Source organism: Mesoplodon densirostris, chromosome 19, assembly GCF_025265405.1.
Source record: "Mesoplodon densirostris isolate mMesDen1 chromosome 19, mMesDen1 primary haplotype, whole genome shotgun sequence".
Lineage (NCBI taxonomy): Eukaryota > Metazoa > Chordata > Mammalia > Artiodactyla > Ziphiidae > Mesoplodon > Mesoplodon densirostris.
Window position 1 is genome coordinate 54,075,776 of NC_082679.1, and position 24,286 is coordinate 54,100,061.

Below are 24,286 nucleotides of genomic sequence, written 5' to 3' on the forward strand. Positions count from 1 at the left end.
AGAAACTGGCTATCCCTGGGAGGGGCAGTCTCTCCAGAGCCAGCAAGGCAAAGATGTCAAAGCATCAGAGACACAAGGTTAGCAAAGAGAGGACAACTAGAAGCTTGTGCAGACTGTCTCCTGGACTTCGCCCGTGTGCCTTTCCCTTTGCTGACTTTCACTGTAATAAATGGTAACTATAACAGTTTTTCTGAGTTCTGTGAGTCTGTCTAGTGAATCAACCTAAGGGTGGTCTTGGGGACCTTGTGACACAGTTGCTAAAACCATTCTGTAAAAGGGTGATGGGATAGATCAGGCTGATACCACTGAGCCCACTGATTAATCACTGAAAGCAGGACAACCCTATGTTGTGCAGAACCATCTGAAAAGAACTGAACCTGAATGTAATCAAGCCTCTCCATGTAACCACAAATTTATAGGAAATATGAGGGAGAGAGGAACCTGCTATCAACACTGGAGGAAATAAGCAGCCAACTCCTGGATGCGGGACAGTCTACAGGACAAATAACCCATTTGTTAAGCACATAAAAAGGAGAGTGAACTGCTACAGATTTAGTGAGAAAAAGACACGTCAATCCAATGCATTGTGTGGACACTGTTTGGATCTTCATTTGAACAAAACAATAGTCAGAAGACATTTTTGAGACAACAGGGGAAATAAAACACAGCCTGCATAATAGATATTAAGGAATGATTGTTAATTTTGTTGGGTAGAATATGATGGTTAGAATTCACTTTAAAATATTCCAAGAAAAACAAAATTGGAGGGGAGGGGGGAATAGATTAGATAACAACAGCATAAAGCTGATGATTGTTAAGTCTGGGTGATGGGTACATGGAGGCCCACTGTGCTATTCTATTTTTTGTCTATTTAAAAACTTCTATAACAAGTTTTTATAAATTTATTTTACTTTTGGCTGCGTTGGGTCTTTGTTGCTGCACTCAGGCTTTCTCTAGTTGCAGCGAGCAGGGGCTACTCTTCGTTGAAGTGAGCGGGCTTCGCATTGTGGGGGCTTCAGTAGTTGTGGCACGTGGGCTCAGTAGTTGTGGCTTGTAGGCTCTGGAGCACAGGCTCAGTAGTTGTGGCACATGGGCTTAGTTGTTGCGTGGCATGGGAGATCTTCCTGGACCAGGGATAGAACCCATGTCCCCTGCATTGGCAGGCGGATTCTTAACCACTGCTCCACCAGGGAAGTCCTATAACAAGTGTTTAAAAAGGTACTTAAAATTTGGAAGCAGTTATCAGTAAAAACATATGATCTAAATGTATGAAGTCCGAGAACCTGCCAATATTGCAGAGATATGATTTTAAGGCATAGGTGAGATTCTAAACTTGGGTTTTTGTTTGGTTTTGTTTTGTTTTTGGGGTGTTTTTTTTGGGCAGCACCGCGTGGCATGTGGGATCTAGTTCCCCGACCAGGGATCGAACCCACGCCCCCTGCAGTGGAAGCACGGAGTCCCAACCACTGGACTGCCAGGGAAGTCCCTAAACTTGGGTTTTAAGAGATTAAAGCAAAATGTAGGAAGTTGGCTGTCTAAGCTCCCCGTTTAGCTCTTGAGAAAACAGGCAGAGTCCAAGGTGAAGCTGCCTCTGGTCTCTATCTTTCAGGGTTTTCCCAGTCTCTGTTCTGAAGCATAAATTCAGGGGTGTTTTTAATATTTAGTTTTTTGGGTGCACATGTGATGAACACTATAAAATTTAGGAATAAAAAGACATTATCTCCTTACATTCTCATATAAATCTTTATCCTTTAAAATAGAATCTCGGGACTTTCCTGGTAGTCCAGTGGGTAAGACTCTGTGCTCCCATGCATGGGGGCTGGGTTTGATCCCTGGTCGGGGAACTAGATCCTACATGCATGACGCAACTAAGAGTTCACATGCCGCAACTAATTAGTCCTCATGCCGCAACTAAGAGTCTGCATGCTGCAAATAAGAAGTCCGCATGCCGCAACAAAGATCCCACATGCTGCAACTAAGAACTGGTGCAGACAAAATAAATAAATATTAAAAAAAAAATCTCATGAGAGAGAGAGATGCATAATTTTCTGTGGATAAAAGCTTCTGCCAATCGAGGTATCTTAACTGCTCTCATATCATAGGATTTGGGGTCAGGCAAAAGGATCTCTCTGATTAAAGCAGCATATGGTAGGGGTCTGGCCTTCAGGTAGTGATGTTTTTGTCTTTCTTTCCTGCTATCTAAAAGGATCCCTTATAGAAAAAAGTTCAAGGATAACTTGTTATGAAAAACTTATGGGGGAATTCCCCGGTGGTCCAGTGGTTAGGACTTGGTGATTTCACTGCCGTGGCCCGGGTTCAGTCCCTGGTCGGGGAACTAAGATCCCACAAGCCGCACGGCACAGCCAAAAAAAAAAAAGTTACAACGGTAAATTAAAAAAAAAAAAGAAAAACTTACGTATTACTTCTGTAATAAAAAAAAAATTAAGAACATATGTTCACATGCAAACTTGTATATGAATGATTATAGCAGCACTATTCACAGTAGCCAAAAAGTGGAAAAACAACCTAAATGTCCATCAGTTGATGATTAGATAAACAAAATGTGGTATATCCATAGAACTGAATATTATTTTTATTCCATAGAAAGGAATAAAGTACTGACTCATGCTACCAATTCACGTTATAACATCATGAATCTTAAAACATCATGTTAAGTGAAAGACGCCAGTCACAAAAGACCACATATTGTATGATTCCATTATATGAAATGTTCAAAACAGGCAAATCCATAGAGACACAAAGTAGATTACTGTTTGCCCTGGAGCTGAGGGGGTTGAGGGGAAATGAGGAGCGGCTGCTAATGGATACTGTACTGGGTCAAACAGCATCCCCCGGCCTCCCCCAGATGAGAACAAAAATGTTCTAAAATTGATCGTGGTGATGTTTGCACACCTTTGTGGATATACTAAAACCCACCAAACTGTACACTTTAAATGGGCGAATTTTATGCTATGTGAATTATATGTCAATAAAGCTGTTATTTAAAATATTTAAAGGTATAAGGAAATACTGAAGAACCAACAATGACCTTGAGTAATCCCAACATGGAGAACTTCCACTTTTAGTCAATAACTTAGAGTGTGAAGAGGTTGAAAGTTAAACATTAGTTGTTAGTAAAAACAGCATTGACTGCTAGCTCTGCTGCTCAATTACTGTAGGGACTTTAGGCCTTTTAGACAGAACTCTTTCCATTGAAAGTCATAGGAAAACGGTCTCAAACAGGCTTACTCAAAACAACAATAGGAATTTATCTCACAGAATTGAAGTCTAGAGTAAGCACTAGTTTCAGGCATCCAGACAAGGTCACGAGAGCTCTGATTCTCTCAGCTGTTTCCTTCATTGCCTTTGTTCTCAAGCTGGCTGTCTCTATGTAGTAGGCAAAGGCAGCCACAGGCAATCCCAAGATTACGTGGCGTTTATAGTTCCCGATACAAGAGGAGAGAGAATCTTACCTGATCACTCTGGCACTAGTTCCAGGACTGTTCAGGGCTGGCTCACATTCCTGGAGCCAAGGAGGAAAGTTCACTTCATCCAAGCATGGGTAAAGCAGGAAAGGGTGGTTCTCCAAAGGAAAAAAGACTGGATATACAAAATACATGTCCACTATGACAGGCGAAACTCTAAAACTTGCAGAGATTCAAACATCATCTCAGCCCAATAAGTACTTGCCGAATCAATGTAGGAACACACAAAATGGAGCTATTGCAGAGTACTTTTAAAGCATCACATTCCAAATTCTTATTCTTAGAGAAGCAATAAAACACAGGACACATACCAAGGTCATTAGCAAGATGCTGTTTTAGCAGTGAGCTTCTTCAGTCAAGTATAGATTGTTCCATGTCCAGAATTCCATCCATCTCACACAGAAGAGATATTTTACTCTGGTAGATGGCAGTCTTTTTTTCCTGATCAGCCACAAGAAAAGCTAAGGCTTATCCAGCATGTAGGAAGAAGGCAGTCCAGAGTGAATGAATGGAAAACACCCTGCTGCCAGTAAACTTTGCTCATTTAAATTGTTGATAATCCGGTGGGTTTCTGATCCAGGATCCAAACGCCTGCTTCCGGAGTGCACTCCAGGCCTGCTGGTAAGTGGATGCGGCCTCCTTGTACTCATGGTACGTCACTAGCTTCTGCACCCTAATGCACACACACCACCAAGCACACAGGTTCTCACTGGACAGCTCACCACCGTGGCCAGCAAGACACCTCAGCAATAGGCTGGACAGATTTATTACAAGAGACTTAGGAAACAGGAGGATTTTGTTATGCTGTCCTATGCTGACTCTTACCTCCTTTGTAGGGAATTCACTAGAAAACAGCATGGATTAAAACAGGTAAGAATAAACAGAATGCTAGTTTTGTCTGGTCCTGGTGGAATCAGATAAAACAAGAATAACTATCTACTACTTGGTTTAAAATTTTCTATGTGTCTATAATTTCCACCATTAGGATCTAGCTGTTAGAAATTTCTCAACTGCATTTTCCCAAAGCACTTTCCATCTTAATCATATTCTCCTATGTACTGCCAGCCAGCACCCCTTCCCAAATCCCTTAGTGTCTCTGACTGCTGAAGAATGGCTGACGTGCTGAATAATATCTATAACACTCACACCCAGATAAAAAGATTTTCTTGTGACAAAGATTCTTTCCTTTGATCAAACTTGAGTCAGGCTCCGCTGAGCCCTCTTCTCGATCCAGCCCCGACCTTGAGCTCCGTCCTTGCCATCTCATAGCTGAAGAAACTGAGCCTCACGTCTCATTGATTCAGGTTTTATCCTGCTTCTACTCTTTCGTTCTTTGCCAAGATCTGAGGAGACCCAAGTTGTTTCTTCACTCACTTCAGCAAAGATTAAAGTTGCTAATGGTAGCAAACACTGATTTTAGTTGTTTGATCAATTTCCCATAGCTTTTTTGTGGTTAATGGATGGGAACCACACACATGACAATGTTAAACTTTACCTGAGCCCTCAGTTCCCCAAACAAGCTATGGTTAAGAAATCTCCCTCCCACACTTCTGTGTTGTGGAAAGTGGCTGACTGCAAACAACCACTCTTCATGGCTTAGACAGACTCATGAATGCCCGCCCTGGTCTACCTCTAACAAGGCCAGACACAGACCCCATTCTTTGTCTCATAATGATTAGCTGAACTGTTTGTACCCACTGACACAATCTCAACAACATGCCTGCTAATTTGACTAAATATTAGTTATGCTTCTCTCCTTCCCCCAGACCCCCGAACTTTGAGCCACTTTCAGCCTGAGCCAGAATCAGCATGTATAACAAGCCCTTCTTTTAACAGCCCCTCCTGAGAATCAACACTTCCTGTTCAAATGTTCCATCACACTACCTGCTCGTCCTACTCCCCCATTCCTGGCTCTGTCTAACTTTGCTTCTCTCTCCGTTTAAAAGAAAATTCCTTTGCACCTGCTCTTCGAGAGCCTTACAGATCTTAAGATTGCAGTGCTCTTGCTATTGCGTTAGTCGTCCTCCTCCTGTTGTAACAGGCTCTTCCTCTTATTGCGATAAACCTTTTGAATGAAGTCTCTCCTTACCTAAGTCCAGATTTGTTTTTAAGTCACAGAATGTACGGAAACCCACCCAGTTCCAGTCTGATTCATTCTTCCAGACAAGAAACAAGCAAACTGACCACGGATGATGGGAGGGCATCAATACTGACTGTAGGATGCATGATGGTGAAAACAGGTGGTAGCCTCTTCATATGGAAGCATATAGCTACTCCTTCGCTTCTCCACTGTTGCATGAAAAAGAATTTGGCTGATCTTTGTTGCCAGTTCCTGGCAGGGAGCCTCTAAGCTCTTAGAATTCCCCTAATGATAGGAATGTCTTTGTTATTCATGGTGGACCCCTCAGATCACACCTAAGTTTTTGCTTAACGAGATGACTCATGGTGGGCCCTAGATAGTTTCAGGATGGGCTGGCCATGCCAGAAAGACCAACCATGAGATCAGAGAGTTGGGGCTTTGAGCCATCTGATACCAGTGTGACCTCCTGGGGTGGGGATATTGGAAGGTGGGGACTGAGTTCAACCACATCACGTGGCCAACAATTCTATTAATCATGCTTACTGATGAAACCACAATAAACACACTGAGCACTGAAGCTCAGGTCAGCTTCCTGGTTGGTGACAGACAGTGACATGCTGGGAGGGTGACGCATCCTGGGGACACAGAAGTGTCAGGTTGGGGACCCTTGGAGACCTTGCCCTATGTGCCCCTTCCTTCATCTGGTCCTTATTTGTATCCTTCACGATAAAAGGTAATTGCAAGTATGGTGCTTTCCTGAATTCTGTGAGTTTTTCTAGTGAATTATTGAGCCTTAGGGGGAAGTAGGAACCTGAGCTTGTAGTCAGTTGGTCAGAAGTGTAAGTGGCTTTGGGGCCCCCCCAGTATGTGGCTTGTGTCCTGAAGTGAGGTCAGTTTGTGGGGACTGTGCCCCTACCCTGTGAGATTTGGCCTAACTCTGGGTAGTTAGTATCTGAATTCCACCCACCCACCTGCCCCAGAAGTGGTTTTATAGTTCTCTACATTCCTGTTTGGAAAGTAATTTAAGTCTTCGAGCTTCCGTTCACAAGCAGTGATGTGAACAAAAGAAAAAGAGAAGAGAATGATACTCCCAACAGAATCTATTGCTCCCCAAGCACTCACACTTCCACAATGCTGTCCATCTGGAGGTGGAACAAGAGGAGGGCCTGTAATGACCCAGGCCCCAATTCTATAGGCTCGTGTGACTCTGTATTACCAACTACCCATCTGCCACAGCTCAGATCATACACATATCTGCAAATGGGGCCATGGGGATTGAAGAGCATGTGGTTAGCAATAAGTACCCACTCGCCTACCGAACCACCATTCCTGCCAAAGCTTCCTGCCATCCATAAGCAGAATTAAACCAGAAGTCTTCCTAAATATGAAAAAACATAGGTCAATGGCATCACCTGAGGGAGTCTGGCCACTTGTCCTCTGAAATACTGCTTAGCAGCTTCTGGAATGATCTAAAGAGCTCTACTTTGCTGATTCGGGATCTGTTTGGAAAAAGAAAACCACTAAGATTTATTAAGTGTTTACTATGTACCAGGCCCCTATCAAAGATACTGGGCTTCACATGGTATCTTTTTAGGTCTGAAGGTCCTGAGCCCCCATTTTCACCTTCTTGCACTTGGCAAGAAGAAAACTCCAGACCCAAGAGTCTGATTAGGTTGAGGGACAAAAATGATTCTCATCTTAAGAAATGTTATCAGGGACTTCTCTGGTGGTGCAGTGGTTGAGAGTCCGCCTGCTGATGCAGGGGACATGGGTTCGTGCCCTGGTCCGGGAGGATCCCACATGCCGCGGAGCGGCTGGGCCCGTGAGCCATGGCCGCTGAGCCTGCGCGTCCGGAGCCTGTGCTCCGCAACGGGAGAGGCCACAACAGTGAGAGGCCCACGTACCGCCAAAAAAAAGATTACACATTCACATTTCAACGTAGCCCTATCTTTATTCTAACGTACTTAGACACGCTTAGTTTTTTTGGTTTTTTTTTTTTTTAATCTGTTACCCTTCTCTTTTATAATCCAATGAGCCATGTAATGATCTCTCCAGGATGCTCTGGTAGCTTATCTGGGAAGGGAAGAGAATATGCCTCTTCAGGGCAAAGAGAATTTAAAAGGATTTGCCACTTTAGGGCGAAAGGTAAAATTAAGCTTCTTGAAAATGAGGGTCCTTTATCTGATTCCTGTTATCTCACTGTTTGCAATAAACACAAAGACTTAAAATAAAATATTACCTTTGAGTGTCGCACTAGTATTTTAAATGTTTCTAACATCCCAGTCTTGAGTTCATACTCCAGATCATTCTAAAAAAGGTGGTTCCAGGATAGCACTCAGGAATGAGAAGTGAGAAAACCCACTCTCCCCAGCAGCTGTTGGTCTTTAAAATTAAAGTAACTTTGACCCTTCAAACATAAAGTGCAGGGGCTTCCCTGGTGGCGCTGTGGTTAAGAATCTGCCTGCCAATGCAGGGGACACGGGTTCGAGCCCTGGTCTGGGAAGATCCCACATGCCGCGGAGCAACTAGGCCCGTGAGCCACAACTACTGAGCCTGCGCATCTGGAGCCTGTGCTCCACAACAAGAGAGGCCACGATAGTGAGAGGCCCACGCACTGCGATGAAGAGTGGCCCCTGCTTGCCGCAACTAGAGAAAGCCCTCGCACAGAAACGAAGACCCAACATAGCCAAATTAAAAAAAAAAAAAAAAAGTGTCTTTAAAAAAAAACACATAATGTGCAGATTCATTTGATAACTGAAGAAGAAATCTATCTTAACAAGAAGCCCTGTACCATGTTAGAGGCACTCTCTCTCATTCAATTTTCACAACATTCCCGTGTGACAGATACTGTGAGTTACCCTTGCTTTATTGTTAGGGAAGTTGAGGCCCAGAGAGGTAAAGTAATTTGCCCAATTCACACACCTGGGGGGAAAGGGAGCCAGGACTTAAACATCAGTCTCTTGAACTGCAAAGCTTCTGCTCTTTCCACCATGAACTTCCTCCTGTATGGAGTCTGCCTTCTAAATGGAGAGACATCCACAACATGTCAGATACCTCAGATCACCTACTCCAATATCCTTGTTTTACAGATATGAACACACTGAGGCCCAGAGAGCTACTGGACTTGTCCAAAGTCACCTGACAACTGGAGACAGAGCCAGGGTGAGAACACGGGGCACTCCCAGTCACACATAAAACACTGACATATTGGGACAAACTGGAAAACAGCACTTTAGGAATCTGGAGAAAAGATAGTAATTTTGAGCCAGAAAGAAGTCGTAAGGAAAGCTTTTTTTTTTTTTTTTTTTTTGCGGTATGCGGGCCTCTCACTGTTGCGGCCTCCCCCATTGCGGAGCACAGGCTCCGGACGCGCAGGCTCCGGACGCGCAGGCCCAGCGGCCATGGCTCACGGGCCCAGCCGCCCCGCGGCATATGGGATCCTCCCAGACCGGGGCACGAACCCGCATCCCCTGCATCGGCAGGCGGACTCTCAACCACTTGCGCCACCAGGGAGGCCCAGGAAAGCTTTTAAGGTAAAAGATGGTGTAGGTTCACAGTGAAGAGCATTTAGACTTGAGCAAAGCAGCAAACTGAAGCCACAGGCAGGTGGGTGGGGCCAGTATGGGTTGCTGCTAGCCTGTCACTTACAGCAAAGGCAGAGCTCAGCAGGAAGTGTGGTCCCTGTCCCTTGTGACCTGCTCTGCTCACACATCGTGGCCTGTGGTTAACTGCTGGTCCCCGGAGAGATGCAGACAATGGCCTGAAGCAGGGAGGCCCTTGAGAAAAAACTGGTTAAAAAATCTCTACCCCTAACAATTTTGTAAATGCTACTCAGTTCAACAGCTTAGGCCACCAAGAGGCAGGCTGGGTCTGCTGTATAGGCCATTTGAACCCTGCTTAGTGTCTGTGAAGAAAAAAACTTTTTTTTTTTTTTTTTAAGTCTAAAAAGATGTAAGTTAGTATTGTTTCCATTGAGGGAGACAAATAAGCATGTCAAAAAGAAAAGAAACAAATCCACCTGTGAACTTTAATTACAATACAACTTTTTTTTTTTTTTTTTTTTTTTTTTTTGCGGTATGCGGGCCTCTCACTGTTGTGGAGCACAGGCTCCAGACGCGCAGGCTCAGTGACCATGGCTCATGGGCCCAGTCGCACCACGGCATGTGGGTTCTTCCCGGACCGGGGCACGAACCCGTGTCCCCTGCATCGGCAGGCGGACTCTCAACCGCTGCGCCACCAGGGAAGTCCCAATACAATTTTTTATAAGGGCATAATAAAGAAATGGAAAAGCCACTTAGAATGAAAAGAACTACCTATAAATTGTGGGAGCCCTACAACAGTCACTCAGAGGCAGCTCAATCCAGACAGATGGAAATGCCTTTGGTGGGGAGGCTGCTACCCCATAGCCTCACCCACCCTCGTGTTATTGCAGACCCTCTGTGGCTCACTGAGAGGGAAAAGCAGAGGGGGCAAGATGAACATTTAACAAAAGAAGAACCAATAAGGCAGATGCATGAAACTCCAAACACACAAGCATGAAACCCAAGTCTCATGTCCAACAGATCACATGCTCCACATTTCAATAAAAGCCAATTTGAAGATACAAAGTCTTGTTTTCATGGCACCCTTCTTGCCAGTCTGATCACTGTGCGGCTTCATAAATGATTCTCGGTTTCCAGCCTTGACCCACTAAACCAGAATCTCTAGTGGTAAAGCTCAAGAAAGTGTTCCTTTCAAAATCTTCCAGGGGAAAGAACAGTCTTTCCAAGAAATGATGCTGAGACAAGGACATCCACGTGCAAAAGAATGAAGTTGGATCCCTACCTCACACCTTATAAAAAATTAAATCAAAATGGATCGAAGTCCTAAACATAAAAGCTAAAACCATGAGAAGAAAACACAAAGTAAATCTTTGTGACAATGGTTTCTTACATATGATACTAAAAGCACAAACCACAAAATACAAAAATAGATAAAATGGACTTCCTTATAATTTGAAACTTTTGTGCTTTAAAGGACACTTTCAAAAACTGGAAAGACAATCCACAGAACTGGAGAAATTATCTGAAATATGTATCTGATAAAGGACTCATATCCAGAATATATAAAGAAATCTCTCAAATCAACAATGAAAAGACGAATAAACCAATTTAAAAAATGGGCAAAAGATCTGAACAGATATTTCTTTAAAGAAGATATACAAATGGCTAATAAGTACAGGAAAAGATGCTCAACATCATTAGTTATTAGAGAAATGCAAATCAAAACCACAATGAAATAGAACTTAACACCCACTAAAATGATTACAAGACAGACAATAACAAGTGTTGGAAAGGATGCAGGATAATTGAAATACTCATACATTGCTGATGGAAGTTTAAAATGGTGCAGCTGTTATGTAAAACAGTTTGGCAGTTCCTCAGAAGTTAAACATAAGGTTATCCCATGACCCAGCAATCCCACTCCTAGGTATACCCAAGACAGCTGAAAACAAATGTCCACCCAAAAGCTTGTATATGAATGTTCAGAGCAGAATTATTATAAATAATAGCCAAAAAGTGAAATAACCCAAATGCCCATCAAAGGATGAACGGATAAAAAACTGGCATATCCATACAATGGAAAACAGGAATGAAGGAGTGATACATGATACAACATGGATGAGCCTTGAAAACCTACGCTAAGTGAAAGAAATCACATATTGTATGATTTCATGTAGTGAAAAGTTTAGAATAGGTAAATCCATAGAGACAGAAAGTAGATCTGTGGATGCAAAGGTGGAGAAGAGGATGGGGAGTGACTGCTAATAGGTGTGGGGTTTCTTATTGTGGTGATGAAAATGTTCTGGAGGACTTCCCTGCTGGTGTAGTGGTTAAGAATCCATCTGCCAATGCAGGAGGCACGGGTTCGATTCCTGGTCTCGGAAGAGCCTACATGCTGCGGAGCAACTAAGCCCGCAAGCCACAACTACTGAGCCCGCATGCCAAAACTACTGAAGCCCACGTGCCCTAGAGCCCGCACGCTGCAACTCCTGAAGCCCACGCCCTCTAGGGCCCACCTGCTGCCACTACTGAGCCTGTCTGCTGCACCTACTGAAGCCCGCATGCCTAGAACCGGTGCTCCGCCACAGGAGAAGCCACCACAATGAGAAGCCTGCACACAACAAAGAGTAGCCTCCGCTTGCCGCAACTAGAGAAAGCCCGTGCACGGCAACGAAGACCCAACGCAGCCAAAAAAAAAAAAAAAAAAGTTCTGGAATTAGAGGGGGGTGAGGTGTGAATGCACTGCCGCCATCTCCTTCTGCCCCAATATGCTATACCTGGCTTGAAGGCGTCCGATTCCTTTCTTTGTTGTTCCCTGTGGAAAGCCATTGGCGGTGACATCCAGTGGCCGCTCAGGAACTGCACTCCAGCTGATAGCTATGAAAAGATAAGAATCTGGGGTTAAAACTGTTCAGTTTTCTGTAAATGTCAGAGGTATTTTATTTTTTTTAATTTATTTTTATTTATTTATTTTTTTTTGCGGTATGCGGGCCTCTCACTGTTGTGGCCTCCCCCGTTGCGGAGCACAGGCTCCGGACGCGCAGGCTCCGGACGCGCAGGCTCAGCGGCCATGGCTCACGGGCCCAGCCGCTCCGCGGCATATGGGATCCTCCCAGACCGGGGCACGAACCCGTATCCCCTGCATCGGCAGGCGGACTCTCAACCACTTGCGCCACCAGGGAGGCCCTGTAAATGTCAGAGGTATTTTAATAAAAATATTCCCCTACCACTGAAGACTCATGAGAGCTGGATATGACGCCAGAGACAGTGGCTGCCGCTCTGATGCCTGGCCTCCAGAATACAACAGTATAAGTAGTTCATGATTCATCATCATCACCACCACCATCATCATAATAGCTAACAATCATTGAGTATTTATTACATGATGAACACAGTAAATGCACGAAACAGAATTTCTCATTTATTCTTTGTAACAACCCTGACAAATAAATGATAATTCTCATCTGAAGATGAAGGAACTGAGGCTAAGAGAGGACAAGTTGCCCAGGGTCATAAAGAGTGTGAACTTGACCCAGTGTGGGTATCTCCTGAGCCCATGCTATTGACCACTTGAATGGTAAACTGCTACCCCAGGCTGGGAGGATGCAGTCCCTTCCAGGCCACTCTAATGTCCAGGGACAAGTTACTCCAGAGCAAGTGGAACCTAGATCCCTTACCTGCCCCACAAGGAACAAGTCGGCCTTGGTTCTCAGCCTTTTTTGCCTGTACTGCACAGCGGCTCTGTTCAAATAGTAAATCTGACTGCTGTATTTTCACTTCTTGAACTCCAAAGCCTTCGGGTAAAGCTGAGACATTCTGACACCTAAACGGGAGGGGAAAGGCATGTAGTTTAGGCTCACTCATCGAGAGGGAGAGTATCTAGGACTGTGGACCACATCACCACCCATGTCTCAGTGGGAGGCAAAGGCCTCAGAAGGTGTGTGGATTTATTTTATTTATTTATCTATGGGGAGGATGGTATAGGAGGTTGTGACAGAACAGAATCCAGATCCTGTGAACCCTATGGCTGAAGGAAGATCTCCTCCACCACTCTGAAGTGACAGCTATAAACTGAGTCACCACCCCTCAGGGACTTCAGTAACACCGAACTCCATTTCTCATATTGGCTGTGAAAGATTTGAAAACCTTAAGAAGAAATACTAACCTGTCGGCATCAGCTTCCTAGGGAGTCCTTAAAACAGGCCAGAAACCAAAATTATACTATAATATAAAAGCTTCATTTTTTTCTTGTGAATATTTCACACAAAGTAGATGCCAACATGTAGTGGGTCTAGAACTGAGCAGACAGCAACTTAAAGTCTTGGAATCAAGAAAACACGGAAAACAGAAAATGTCTTGGGCACAGTGCCTAGGATTGCCTTTTTTTTCTTAACATATTTATTGGCATATAGTTTATACACCATAAAATCACCCATTTAAAGTTATAATTCAATTTTTTAAGTATAGTCACAGAGTTGTGCAACAAGCACTGCAATCTACATTTTCGTCACCCCAATGAGAAATCCTGCACCTAACGGCAGCCATTCACCATCTGCTTCTCCAGCCCCTGGCACCCATGAATCTACTTTCTGTCTCTGTGGATTTGCCTATTTTGGACATTTCACTCCATGAAACCATACAACATGTGGCTTCTTTCACTTAGCATAAGATTTTCAAGGTTCAGCCATGTTGTGACATGTATCAGTCCTTCATTCCTTTTTGTGGCTGAGTAACATTCCACTGCAGGGAGCTACCACCTTTTGTTTATCAGTTCACCAGCTGATGGACATTTGGGTTGTTGCACATTTGGGCTATTATGACTAATGCTGCTATGAACATTCATGTACAACTTTTATGTGGATGTATGTCTTCATTTCTCTTGTGTATGTACCCGGGAGTGGAATTAGTGGGTCATATCCTGGGGCTGCTTCCAAGAGTCAGCTTTAGGAGTGGTCCATTTGACAAGGGCCCACAGACCTCCCCTGGTCATGGCCTTATCTGCCCTCAGTTACTACAGCATTAATCAGGTCTGGCTGCTCTTCTTTAGGGAGACCATGCTTGAGGGGTCATCACTTGTCTTTTTTCTTTTTTAAAAAATTAACACTAATGTCTGAAGGTTTTTAAACATTATAACAGCAATATATGCACACTGCAGAAAAATTAGAAAATAGAATAATCACAAAGAAGAAAAAAATCACCCATAATACCACAACTCAGTGGTAATCATATTAATACCTTGGTGTATATCCTCCTATAAATTTTTTCCTATGGGCATATATACTTTAAGACCGAAATGAACTCGTTTTACCTTCTAAATTGCTCTTTAAACATTATGAGCATCTTTCCGTGTTAAATATTCATCAATATTAGTTGTAATAAAAATCACAATCTTCTATTGCTGGCCATTTCAGTGGTTTCCTCTTCTTTTTTTCCCTTAAATTAGTACACACAAAGCTAAATATTTGAGCACTTTCTTAATTATTTCCTTAGAACAAACTCTTAACTCTTTGTATGTATGTATGTATGTCCAGGCTCTTTGGACATATTCTCAGACTGCTTTTTGGAAAGGCTGTTCCCTCCCTGCCCTCTCACCTCCCAATCAGAGCTCTCTGCATGGCCTCCTGGCTGTACGGGCACTTCCCAATGACCACAGCTGACAGGTAGATGGGCTCTTCTAGGAAGTGCATCAACAGTGCCCCCTGGCATCCGAGGACGTTCCACCGTGCCAGCTTGTCACTGCAGGACATGGAGCAAGTCCTGTCCCCTCGGCCTGGCTTCACTCGGAGAAGCCCCACCCGGTGATAGGCAGCACCAGGCTTCCCTGAGTCTCCAGCTTCTCCAGGCACACACTTGGCTCCAGTTCTATAAACGTCCACCACTTTGGCGCCACCGGGGGCCATTCCAGTGACAGCAGCTAGCTCCTCTGCAGTGAGATTAGAGCTGCTGACATCTGGTGAATTAGGGCCACTTTCCTGGTTGCCAAAACTCTGATGGTGAGCCATACCATCAGGAGTCCTGGGTTCCAGCCTCATCTTTTTGGTCACAGGACTATCTGAGTCTTCACATTTCCTTTTATCTTCAGGAGCTTCTAGGTTATCACTAGCTTCTACTGATGGGTTATTGGCCCAATCTCTCCTGACCGGACAGCAAGGCTGATCTTCAAACTCAAGCATTGGAATGATGGAGGCATCCCCACCTGTAGGAGAAGAAATCACTTAAACCAGTGGTTCTCAAAGTGAGGCCACCAGACCAGCCACATAAGCATCCCTTGGGAACTTGATAGAAATGCAAATTCTTGGGACCCACAGTAGCCCTGTTGAATCAGAAACTCTAGAGGTGGTACCCAGCAGTCTGTTTTAACAAGGTCTCCAGGTGATACTGATGCAACGTCAAGTTTGAGAACCACTGACTTAAATGAAGCTTAATTCTATTCTCCCAGCTACCTGAGATGAATTAAGAACACTTGGCCAAATTTCCCTAGCAAGAATTCCCTGAGGTTCTTGCTGAAGACCGTATCCTAGACCCAGTGAGCTAGACTCTCTCAGTGGGAGGAGTCTTGAAAACTGAATTAACAAAGATCCCAGGTGATTCTTACCACAGAAGTTTTGGAAACACTAGATTAGACCAAGGTTTCTCAGCCTCCACACTGACATTCTGGGCCAGATAATTCTTTGCCATGGGGGCTTGCCCTATATATTACAGGATGTTTAGCAGCCTCCCTGGTCTCTACCTACTAGATACCAATAGCACCCCTGAGTCTGACAATCAAAAATGTCTGCAGATGCTGCCAAATGTCCTCTGGGCAGCAGAATGATCCTGAGTTGAGAACCCCTGGCTTAGAATGAGCACAGTTTCTCAAGTGCATTTTGTGGAATATTATTCCTTGGAAAACAAAAGTGGATGGTTAATTTCATGGTTAAATAAGTTTGGCAAATAATGCTCACAATTTCCCCATCTTGCATATCCTCACAGTAAAGACTCACAGTAAATTACACAAGTGGTGTTTCCCCAAGCTGGTTTAGAGATTTCTGACCCACTCTGTGTCTACAGGTAATCAAAGAAAACCAGAGGTCAGTAAAAAGCACACCTCCCCTGTGAGAAGGGAGCTTCTTCTTCAAACACTAATGTGTATTGCTTTTCTAAAGTGTGTAAATAATACGTCTGTGGTCTTTATAACCTAAGAGTAGGAAAGGCAAGAGATGCAGAAGTGGGAGTGTTGCCAGAGAGGCTGGCTGGCAGGCTTCCAGAGACCTCACAAGGTGACAGTGACTTTGGAGAATTCCCCAGGGCCCACCTCCCACTCTGAAGGCTCAGAGATTTGATCTTGACAGATGCCTGAACTCAAGAGGCTGACTCATGCTAATACAGCTCACAAGTACCAGTCTGAAGTAGCCAATCCAGGCGCCAACTTATCAATTAGTAATGAGGAATAAATGCCAAGGGAGCCAAATAGTCACATTCTCTAGGTAGTGTTCTTTCTCCCTGCAGACAAACCATGGGTGGACACTGTAAAAGATTACCCATCACCCTGGGAGTTAGATCAGTCGTTCTAAATTTTGATTTCAAAGATCAGTAAAATCTCCAGAAGATTTTAAGATGAATAGAGTGTGGACAACTTTTTATTCCACCAAGTAAGATCTTTAAAAATCCTATTTATCAGTATTTTAAAAATACATAGGGCCTCCCTGGTGGCGCAAGTGGTTGAGAGTCCGCCTGCCGATGCAGGGGATACGGGTTCGTGCCCCGGTCTGGGAGGATCCCATATGCCGCGGAGCGGCTGGGCCCGTGAGCCATGGCCGCTGAGCCTGCGCGTCCGGAGCCTGTGCTCCGCAACGGGGGAGGCCACAACAGTGAGAGGCCCGCATACCGCAAAAAAAAAAAAAAAAAAAAAAAATACATAAAAATCTCATAACCTTAAAATGGAAAGAAACTGGTGTTTTGAAAAACTCACTGAGTAGTCCTGATTTTTCTCATCTGGCCATGGACCAGTACACTCTCACAAAGCAGTAACAGCCTGCAGACCACTGATTAATGTAGTCTGATTAGGTGGTCAGGCCAGCTGTGATCTCCAGATGTGTCTCTCTCCACAAGAATGCTACACCTCCCACTGGGATCAGCCAGGCCCTGGCTATTCAAAATGTGATACATGGGCCAATACCACTGGCACCACCTGGGAGTTGGTTAGAAATGCAGACTTCTGGCTCTACCCCAGACCTACTGAATTTGAATCTGCATTTTAACAAGATCCCTGGGTGATTTATATGCATATTACAGTTTGAGAAGCACTGAGTTAGGAAACAACCTATCAGGGCACTGCTAAGAATAGAGTATGGATGAGTCCTGCCTCCCTCTGTATGTCATTTTCCTGTTCTTTCATAAGCTATATTATATTTTTGATTTGAGTTATGATCTTCAGTTATTGTCTCTTAAGAGTGATTACTTATCTGCTCTAATTGCATAGTTAATTTTAAAATTTAATACTCAGGGGACAATCTTATATCCTTATTTCAAAGTTTTTAGGGTGAGGAAATTTTACTACCATCCCTGAACTGTTGTCTACAAAGGGTAGAAATTATTCCCAATTTTCAAGACAGAAAAACAAAGGACAGAAAATCGGCCAGGTCTGGTCTTCCCGCCTAATGCAACCAGAGCACCTGAACATCCCCTTACAACTCATCAAAATTTACCTTAACTAACCATGACTGTCTACATTCCCTAAAAAACTAAAGGGTGAGCAGGGACTAGTCTTATTCACGCTACACAACCAGTATGTCACACTTGCCTGACAAGGAGTAGAAAATTTATGTTTAATGAATGAATGAAATGAGTTTCGGGATAAATCACCATAGAACTCAGGGCTTTGGACCTCTAAGCCCTCTTGTTGGTTTTGGACCTTGTAGGGTCTCAGCTTTAAGCTTCCCAATCCTGCTTGGGAACTGAGAACTGAATAATAGTAGGAGTGAAGCTCCCTCCACTTTTCCTTGGTAGAGACGTGATTAGGCACACTGGGCTGTTCACAAAAAGGCACTATCAATGGTTGTAGCTCACTTCATCTAAGGTGTTTCTTTGAGAAACTATGGATAAGACAACAATAAGGAAGCAGACAATGTAACATGAATCCAAAGGCATTAATATACTTACAGGGTGTATGGCTGGAGAAAAACACAAACAAGAGGTCTGGTCTGAGTTTCCACAGTTCTCTCCGAGTTCCTGGGACAAAGATGGAATCCTCCTTCAGGGTGGCTGCCAAGTGGAGCTGATGGAGAAGGTACCTAATGGGATGCAGGATGTTATCAGAATGAACAACCAGTCTCTGTGGTAAAGGGAAAGACTCTGGCTGTGTGATTACTAAGAAAGAAAGAGATACTGCAGACCAATGGGACTGGTAGTGATCTGGAATTATGAGAATGACCTAGCCCAGTGATTCTCAAAATGCGGTTCCTGAAACAGCAGCATCAGCATCAGCTGGAATTTATTAAAAATGCAACTTATCAGGCTCCACCCGGATCTGCTGAATCAAAATCTCTGGGGATGGGCCCAGCTATCTGGATTTTAACAAACCCTCTAGGTGATTCTGATGCACATCAAGCATGAGAACCATTGTCTAGACGAGCACTATTTTAAGTGCAGTTCAGAGGCCTACATAATCAGTATTACCTAGGAGCTTATTAGAAATGCATATTCTGGGGCCCCCACCCAAGCTAAATCAGAATCTTTGGGGATGTAGCTTTACCTTTGGAAACTCCTTCTGGCTATGACCTCAGCATGGCTATCATTGAGGATGTCTCCTGTGGCAAAGACAGGACATTAGTGAAAACATATGGAACCTGGAGATTCCCTGGTTCCTAAAAGCAGAACATAGCAGCTTCTCCCAGCACCCAGAATGGCCATGTAGCTCCTGGAAGGCTTTGCCTGAAAGTTTTACAATCATTACTGGCAAAGCATTTACAGCAGGGTTTCCTCAACTAACTGACATTTAGGGTTGGAAAATGCTTTGTTGCATGGGGCAGGGGGGCACTGTCTTGGGCTTTGCAGGATGTTTAGCAGCATTCCTGGCCTCTCCTCACTAGAGACCACTAGCATATTCCCCTCTCCCCAGTTCTGACAACCAAAGTGTCTCCACATACTGCCTAAGTCTCCTGGAGGGCAAAATCTCCCCTAGTTGAGAACTCGTGATTTACAGGGAAATCTTTATCTGGAGGAGAGGAGTCCAGATCTTTTGTACCCTCGTGCCATAATTGTGCTCATAGTGGTAAAATTCCATCGAATTCTATCAATAGTGGTCCTGGAGCAGCTTCATCATATCCAGGAGGAAAGGCTAGGAGAATGAGGAAAGCAAACTGGAGGAGGAATCTGTGAACGGGCAACCAGAAGGTGAAGATGCCAGACCCCTAAGGGATTTCCATATTCTTTCTGGTACCAGAATCTCCATTTAATTAAAGATTGCTTTGTGGGGCTTCAGATCTAATATGGAATAGCTAAGCCCAGGGAACTTTTGGTTTGAGCATGAAAATACTGGCCAACTTTCAAGCCACTCAGAAAGATGTGCTTGGTGGCCTTTGCTTCCACAGCTTACTTCATTCTTTAAATGAGTTCTGTCCTTTCAACTGGAGCGACAGTCAGTGGGAACTGAAAGGTCAGCCACCTAGCGATATGGCCCCTTTGCTCTGCCGAGGAGAGGAACGGATGACATGCACACAGGTTTCCAAAAGCTCCCTAACAGGCCCTGTTCAGACCCCACCGGGGCTTACCGCTCTTCCTCATTTTGGACTGGCCTATGCATTTGGTTCCTGTTCCCATTGAGACAACTTCCTTTGTCACTGAGGGGAAAAAAAAATCATTAAGTGAGCTCTCAGAATCTGGTCTATAGGTTTAATAAGTCTGCACATTGAGTCCCCCAAAGGCTGACTCAACTGTGGACTGCGGTTCCAGCACGGCCATCTACCGCCACCAGAGGTACCCCGCCCCCTGGCGGGGAGCAGCGGAACATGCCCAACATCGCGGTTTACACCCAACCGCCATCGTCCCTGCCTAGCCCTGTGTAGTTGTACGATCTCCTACAGGGAGAGACAGCGTTCCAGGGAGAAAAGGTCTCACCTTGCACCGGTCTGTCAGGGCGGTCGCAGGCCTGGTCAGCTGTAGGTTGTATCTTCACCACGGCTGCGAGCAACGTCCACTCGCGGTTGGGCTCAGGCTTCCCTTGCTTGGGCAGCGTGCTCCCGTAGTGCTCATAACACAGCCGCGCAATCTCATCCGCGGTCCACATGGTGTGAGCTGGTGCTGAGGCCCTGATCAAAACCCACAACCATCAGAAGGGCAGAAAGGAGAACGACTGTAAGATGCTACAACCCTGCACCGGTGCTTCAACAGGCGTTCAGATATAGCCCGTTCATGTTCACACTGAGGTTTCTCAGGTCGGAACCCTATGTATCATCTTCTCCTACTACCCCCTCTGCCTTCTTTTCATCTTTAATGAAAGACCAAAGAAGTCCCAAATCTCACAACCTCGTAAGATACCCTATTTCTTCAAGCTGCTTTTTTTCTTCTTCTAATGTTATATATTTGACGTTTCTAATGAATCTGAACCTAACCACTCAAAATGAAAGCATGAGAGGGAAGTATCCTTGTTACTCCAATTTTCCTTTGGAAATAGCATGTAACATAGCTGAGGCTGCCGACCTCAGCTTGCCTTGGACAGACCCTCACCGTACAAAGTTTATCTTTCCGGGGAGAAGGTTTTTCTTTTCCGTCCTCTTTTTCAGACGTTTTACTTGTTATTCCGTCATAGCAGATAGTTTACCTCCCTCTAGTAAACCTCCACTGATGCCCCCATCAGGAAAGCAACCCTTTAATTTCTTCTACAGCGTTTTATGATGCAGAGGGGAGAAGTGACAAGATTCTAGGGTTTCTCACCAGTCAACTGTTCTGCTTCTCAGAGTGAGTGCTTTGGAGTTAGCACTTCTGGATTCTCATCCTGCTTTTGCTACAAAGTAACTGTGCGATATTGTGTAGATTACTTAACCTTTCTGTGTCATCTGATAATAGAGAGAGTAGTATGTAATCCACTGGAGTTACTGCAAGGCTTAAATAATTACAAAAAGCAATTGGTACAACGTTGAGCATAATTAATGTCAACTGAGATTAATATAACAAAAAAGAACACTTGAATTTCCTGATTGATTTGCCTTGGGCTCCTTATCAGGTAGTGGAACTGTAATGGACACGTAAAACCATGAATAAGAAACCATGAAGCAGATCAGACCTAAAAGAGGCCTAGAATACTTCCCTGGAAACTCTCTCACTCTGGACTCTATGGATGCTCACTCAGTGACCTCATTTGGACTCAAATGTATGAAAAGCTTCCTAGTAGAAAATAAGATCATATGGTGATAGACAAAGCCAGACATATCACACACACACACACAAAAAGGCTCTACTGAACCCCAATGCATATAGCAGACAACTGACTTTTTTACAATGAGAAAAACTGCGTTGTGTTAAATTAATTAAACAAGGAGGCCGTTAGATTGATGAGGCTCTAATGCTGTGGTGGCCTATTTACGCAAACCAAGATCTAAGCATGTTGGGCTTCCCTGGTGGCACAGTGGTTAAGAATGCGCCTGCCAACGCGGGGCACACGGGTTTGAGCCCTGGTCCAGGAAGATCCCATATGCCGCGGAGCGACTGGGCCCATGCGCCACAACTACTGAGCCTGCGCTCTTGAGCCCGTGAGCCACAACTACTGAACCTGTGTGCCACAACTACTGAAGCCCACACGCCTAGAGCTGGTGCGCCACAACAGGAGAGACCACCGCAATGTGAAGCCCGTGCACCACAACGAAGAGTAGCCCCTGCTCGCCACAACTAAAGAAAGCCCGCGCGCAGAAACAAAGACCCAACACAGCCAAAAATAAATAAATTAAATTAAATTTTTTAAAAAAGTTAAGGTAATTCGGTTGCCAGAGGAGAAAAGGCTTTAGAGGGGTTGGAACTGAAGCCTACTTCCCTTAGGCCCCCTTCTCAATATCCTCCAGGGGCCCGGATGGGGCCCATTAGGAGACTCCAGGCCCCTGCAGCAGGGACAACGTGCGTGCCTGCCCCCTTGGGCTTTGTGGGATGCTGCCGAGAGGCCACGCGCCCCGCTCTCGTCCGCAGCAGGAGCTCTCCGCACGGGGGGTACGGTGGCATTTCCCTGAAAGGAGCCGCATTTTCCCACCGGACGCGCGGTGCGAGAGGCGCGGTCCTGATATCCTCTCCCCACACAAAAAGGGCTCCGGAAAGTCGGACAGAGGGGACATCACCCAGGAGCCCCAAGCTACCCCTTATTTGCGCGCCCTCGGCCGCACGACCCCACCCCCTTCACGGACGCTCCCCTCCCACCTCCACAACGCGCGCTCTCGAAGGGAATGAACAGAACCCTCGCCGCGCAGCGGCCGTGACGTCACAAAGAGGCGGTTCTTTCAGGCCCGTCTCCGGAGGCGCGCAGTGCACGCTGGCCCTTGTAGTCGTTCAGGGGGCGGAGCCAGGGGCGGCTGGGCTGATCCCTAGAGTCTAGCGACTTCCGGCGCTGTGCTTAGGTAGCGGTTAAACGGGCTCAGGGAAGCTGACTTCCCGGTGGGATAGATTCAAATAGTAGAGTGATGTCGTGTCTTGGAACACCAGTCTGAATTCTGGTCTAAAACAGTGATGTCCAGTAGAAACATAATTCGAGCCAGATATGTAATTAAAAAATTTCTAGTAGCTACATTTAAAAAAGTCAAAAGAAATAAGTGAAATTAATTTTAACCATATATTTTATTTAACCCAGTATGTTCAACATATTTCAACGTGTAATCAATATTTTTTATAAATTTGAGATATTTTACATTCTTTTTTTCATACTAAGTTTAAGAAATCTGGTGTGTACATTACACTTACAGTACATCTAAGTTCTGACCAGCCACATTTCAAACGCTCAATAGCCATATGTGGCTAGTGGCTTACCATATTGGACAGCTCTAAACCTTCAGATTGTCAGGTATAGGTAGTATAGCTGTCTTGGATAGTTCAGGAGCCTGTACCATTCAGCAGCTGTATACCTCAATTACTAAAGGTGAGAGAATTCACTTTTCTTACTACCCCTCAAAAGCTAGAGAAGAAGTGCAACTTACTTGACCCCCATCTTTCTCTCTAGATCAGAGGAAAAGGGCCACAGGCCTCCTCCAAGTGTCAGGACTCTGATCCTTGTTCCTCTCTCCAACATGTTTAGTTTTTTTTTTTCGGTACGCGGGCCTCTCACTGTTGTGGCCTCTCCCGCTGTGGAGCACAGGCTCTGGACGCGCAGGCTCAGTGGCCATGGCTCACGGGCCCAGCCGCTCCGCGGCATGTGGGACCTTCCCGGACCGGGGCACGAACCCATGTCCCCTGCATCGGCAGGCGGACTCTCAACCACTGCGCCACCAGGGAAGCCCTTTGTTTTGTTTTTTGTTTTTGGCCATGCGGCATGTGGGATCTTAGTTCCCTGACCAGGGATCGAACCTGTGCCCCTTGCATTGGAAGTGCAGGGTCTTAACCACTGGACCGCCAGGGAAGTCCCTCCAGCATTTTTAATCTGCGACTGACTCCTTGTCTTTAAAGACTCCTGGTGGGGGAATCATCTTCCAGGGTTATCTCAGGGATTAGTACCACCATTTGTCTAGTTGCATAAACTGAAAAGTGAATCACCTTGTCATTTCCCTTCCCTTCACCCCCATAATACAATCCAATATATAATCCATTACCAAGTCCTGTTGAGCTTTCTGTCTCTTGAGTCCATCCAATTCTGTCCATTTTCATGGCAACACCCTAGTCCGAACTGCTGTTGTCTCCCTCTTGGACTGCTTGTTAACCTTGGACTTCAACCTCTTTCTGCCCACCTCCAATCCTTTTTCACAGAGCAGCCAGACTGATGTTTTCAAAATGCAGATATGATGTCACTCCCCTGCTTAAATGCCTCAGTGGTCTCCCAGCACTTTTAAAATGCAGACAAAGTCCCATAGTAGGGCTCCCAGCCCTGTATGACCAGCACCCTCCTGCCTCATCTGTTGGCATATTTCTTTGGGTTTTTTTATCTAGTGGTATCGGTCTTCTCCTTGTTCTTTCCTCGTCAGGGCCTTTGCACTTGTTGCCACACTATGGAAAGCCCTTCTTTCCCTTCTTTG

General features: G+C 45.0%; 1 protein-coding gene across 2 annotated transcripts; it reads right to left on the reverse strand.

The window, feature by feature from the left end:
- Positions 1 to 3,772: 3,772 nt before the first annotated feature.
- On the reverse strand, positions 3,773 to 22,541 carry ADAT1 (adenosine deaminase tRNA specific 1). Of its 2 annotated transcripts, none has more exons than XM_060084205.1 (10): positions 22,488 to 22,541; positions 20,205 to 20,395; positions 19,859 to 19,927; positions 18,841 to 18,895; positions 18,249 to 18,379; positions 14,700 to 15,303; positions 12,785 to 12,930; positions 11,885 to 11,984; positions 6,978 to 7,064; positions 3,773 to 4,100 (listed from the first exon to the last, which is right to left on the reverse strand). In XM_060084205.1, the coding sequence occupies exons 2-10, from the start codon at positions 20,371 to 20,373 to the stop codon at positions 3,947 to 3,949; spliced, it is 1,515 nt and encodes a 504-aa protein (XP_059940188.1). In that variant the 5' UTR covers positions 20,374 to 20,395; positions 22,488 to 22,541; the 3' UTR covers positions 3,773 to 3,946. The 2 variants fall into 2 exon arrangements, with proteins under 2 accessions (XP_059940188.1, XP_059940189.1); XM_060084206.1 differs by having other exon boundaries at positions 3,942 to 4,158.
- Between the last annotated feature and the right edge of the window lie 1,745 nt (positions 22,542 to 24,286).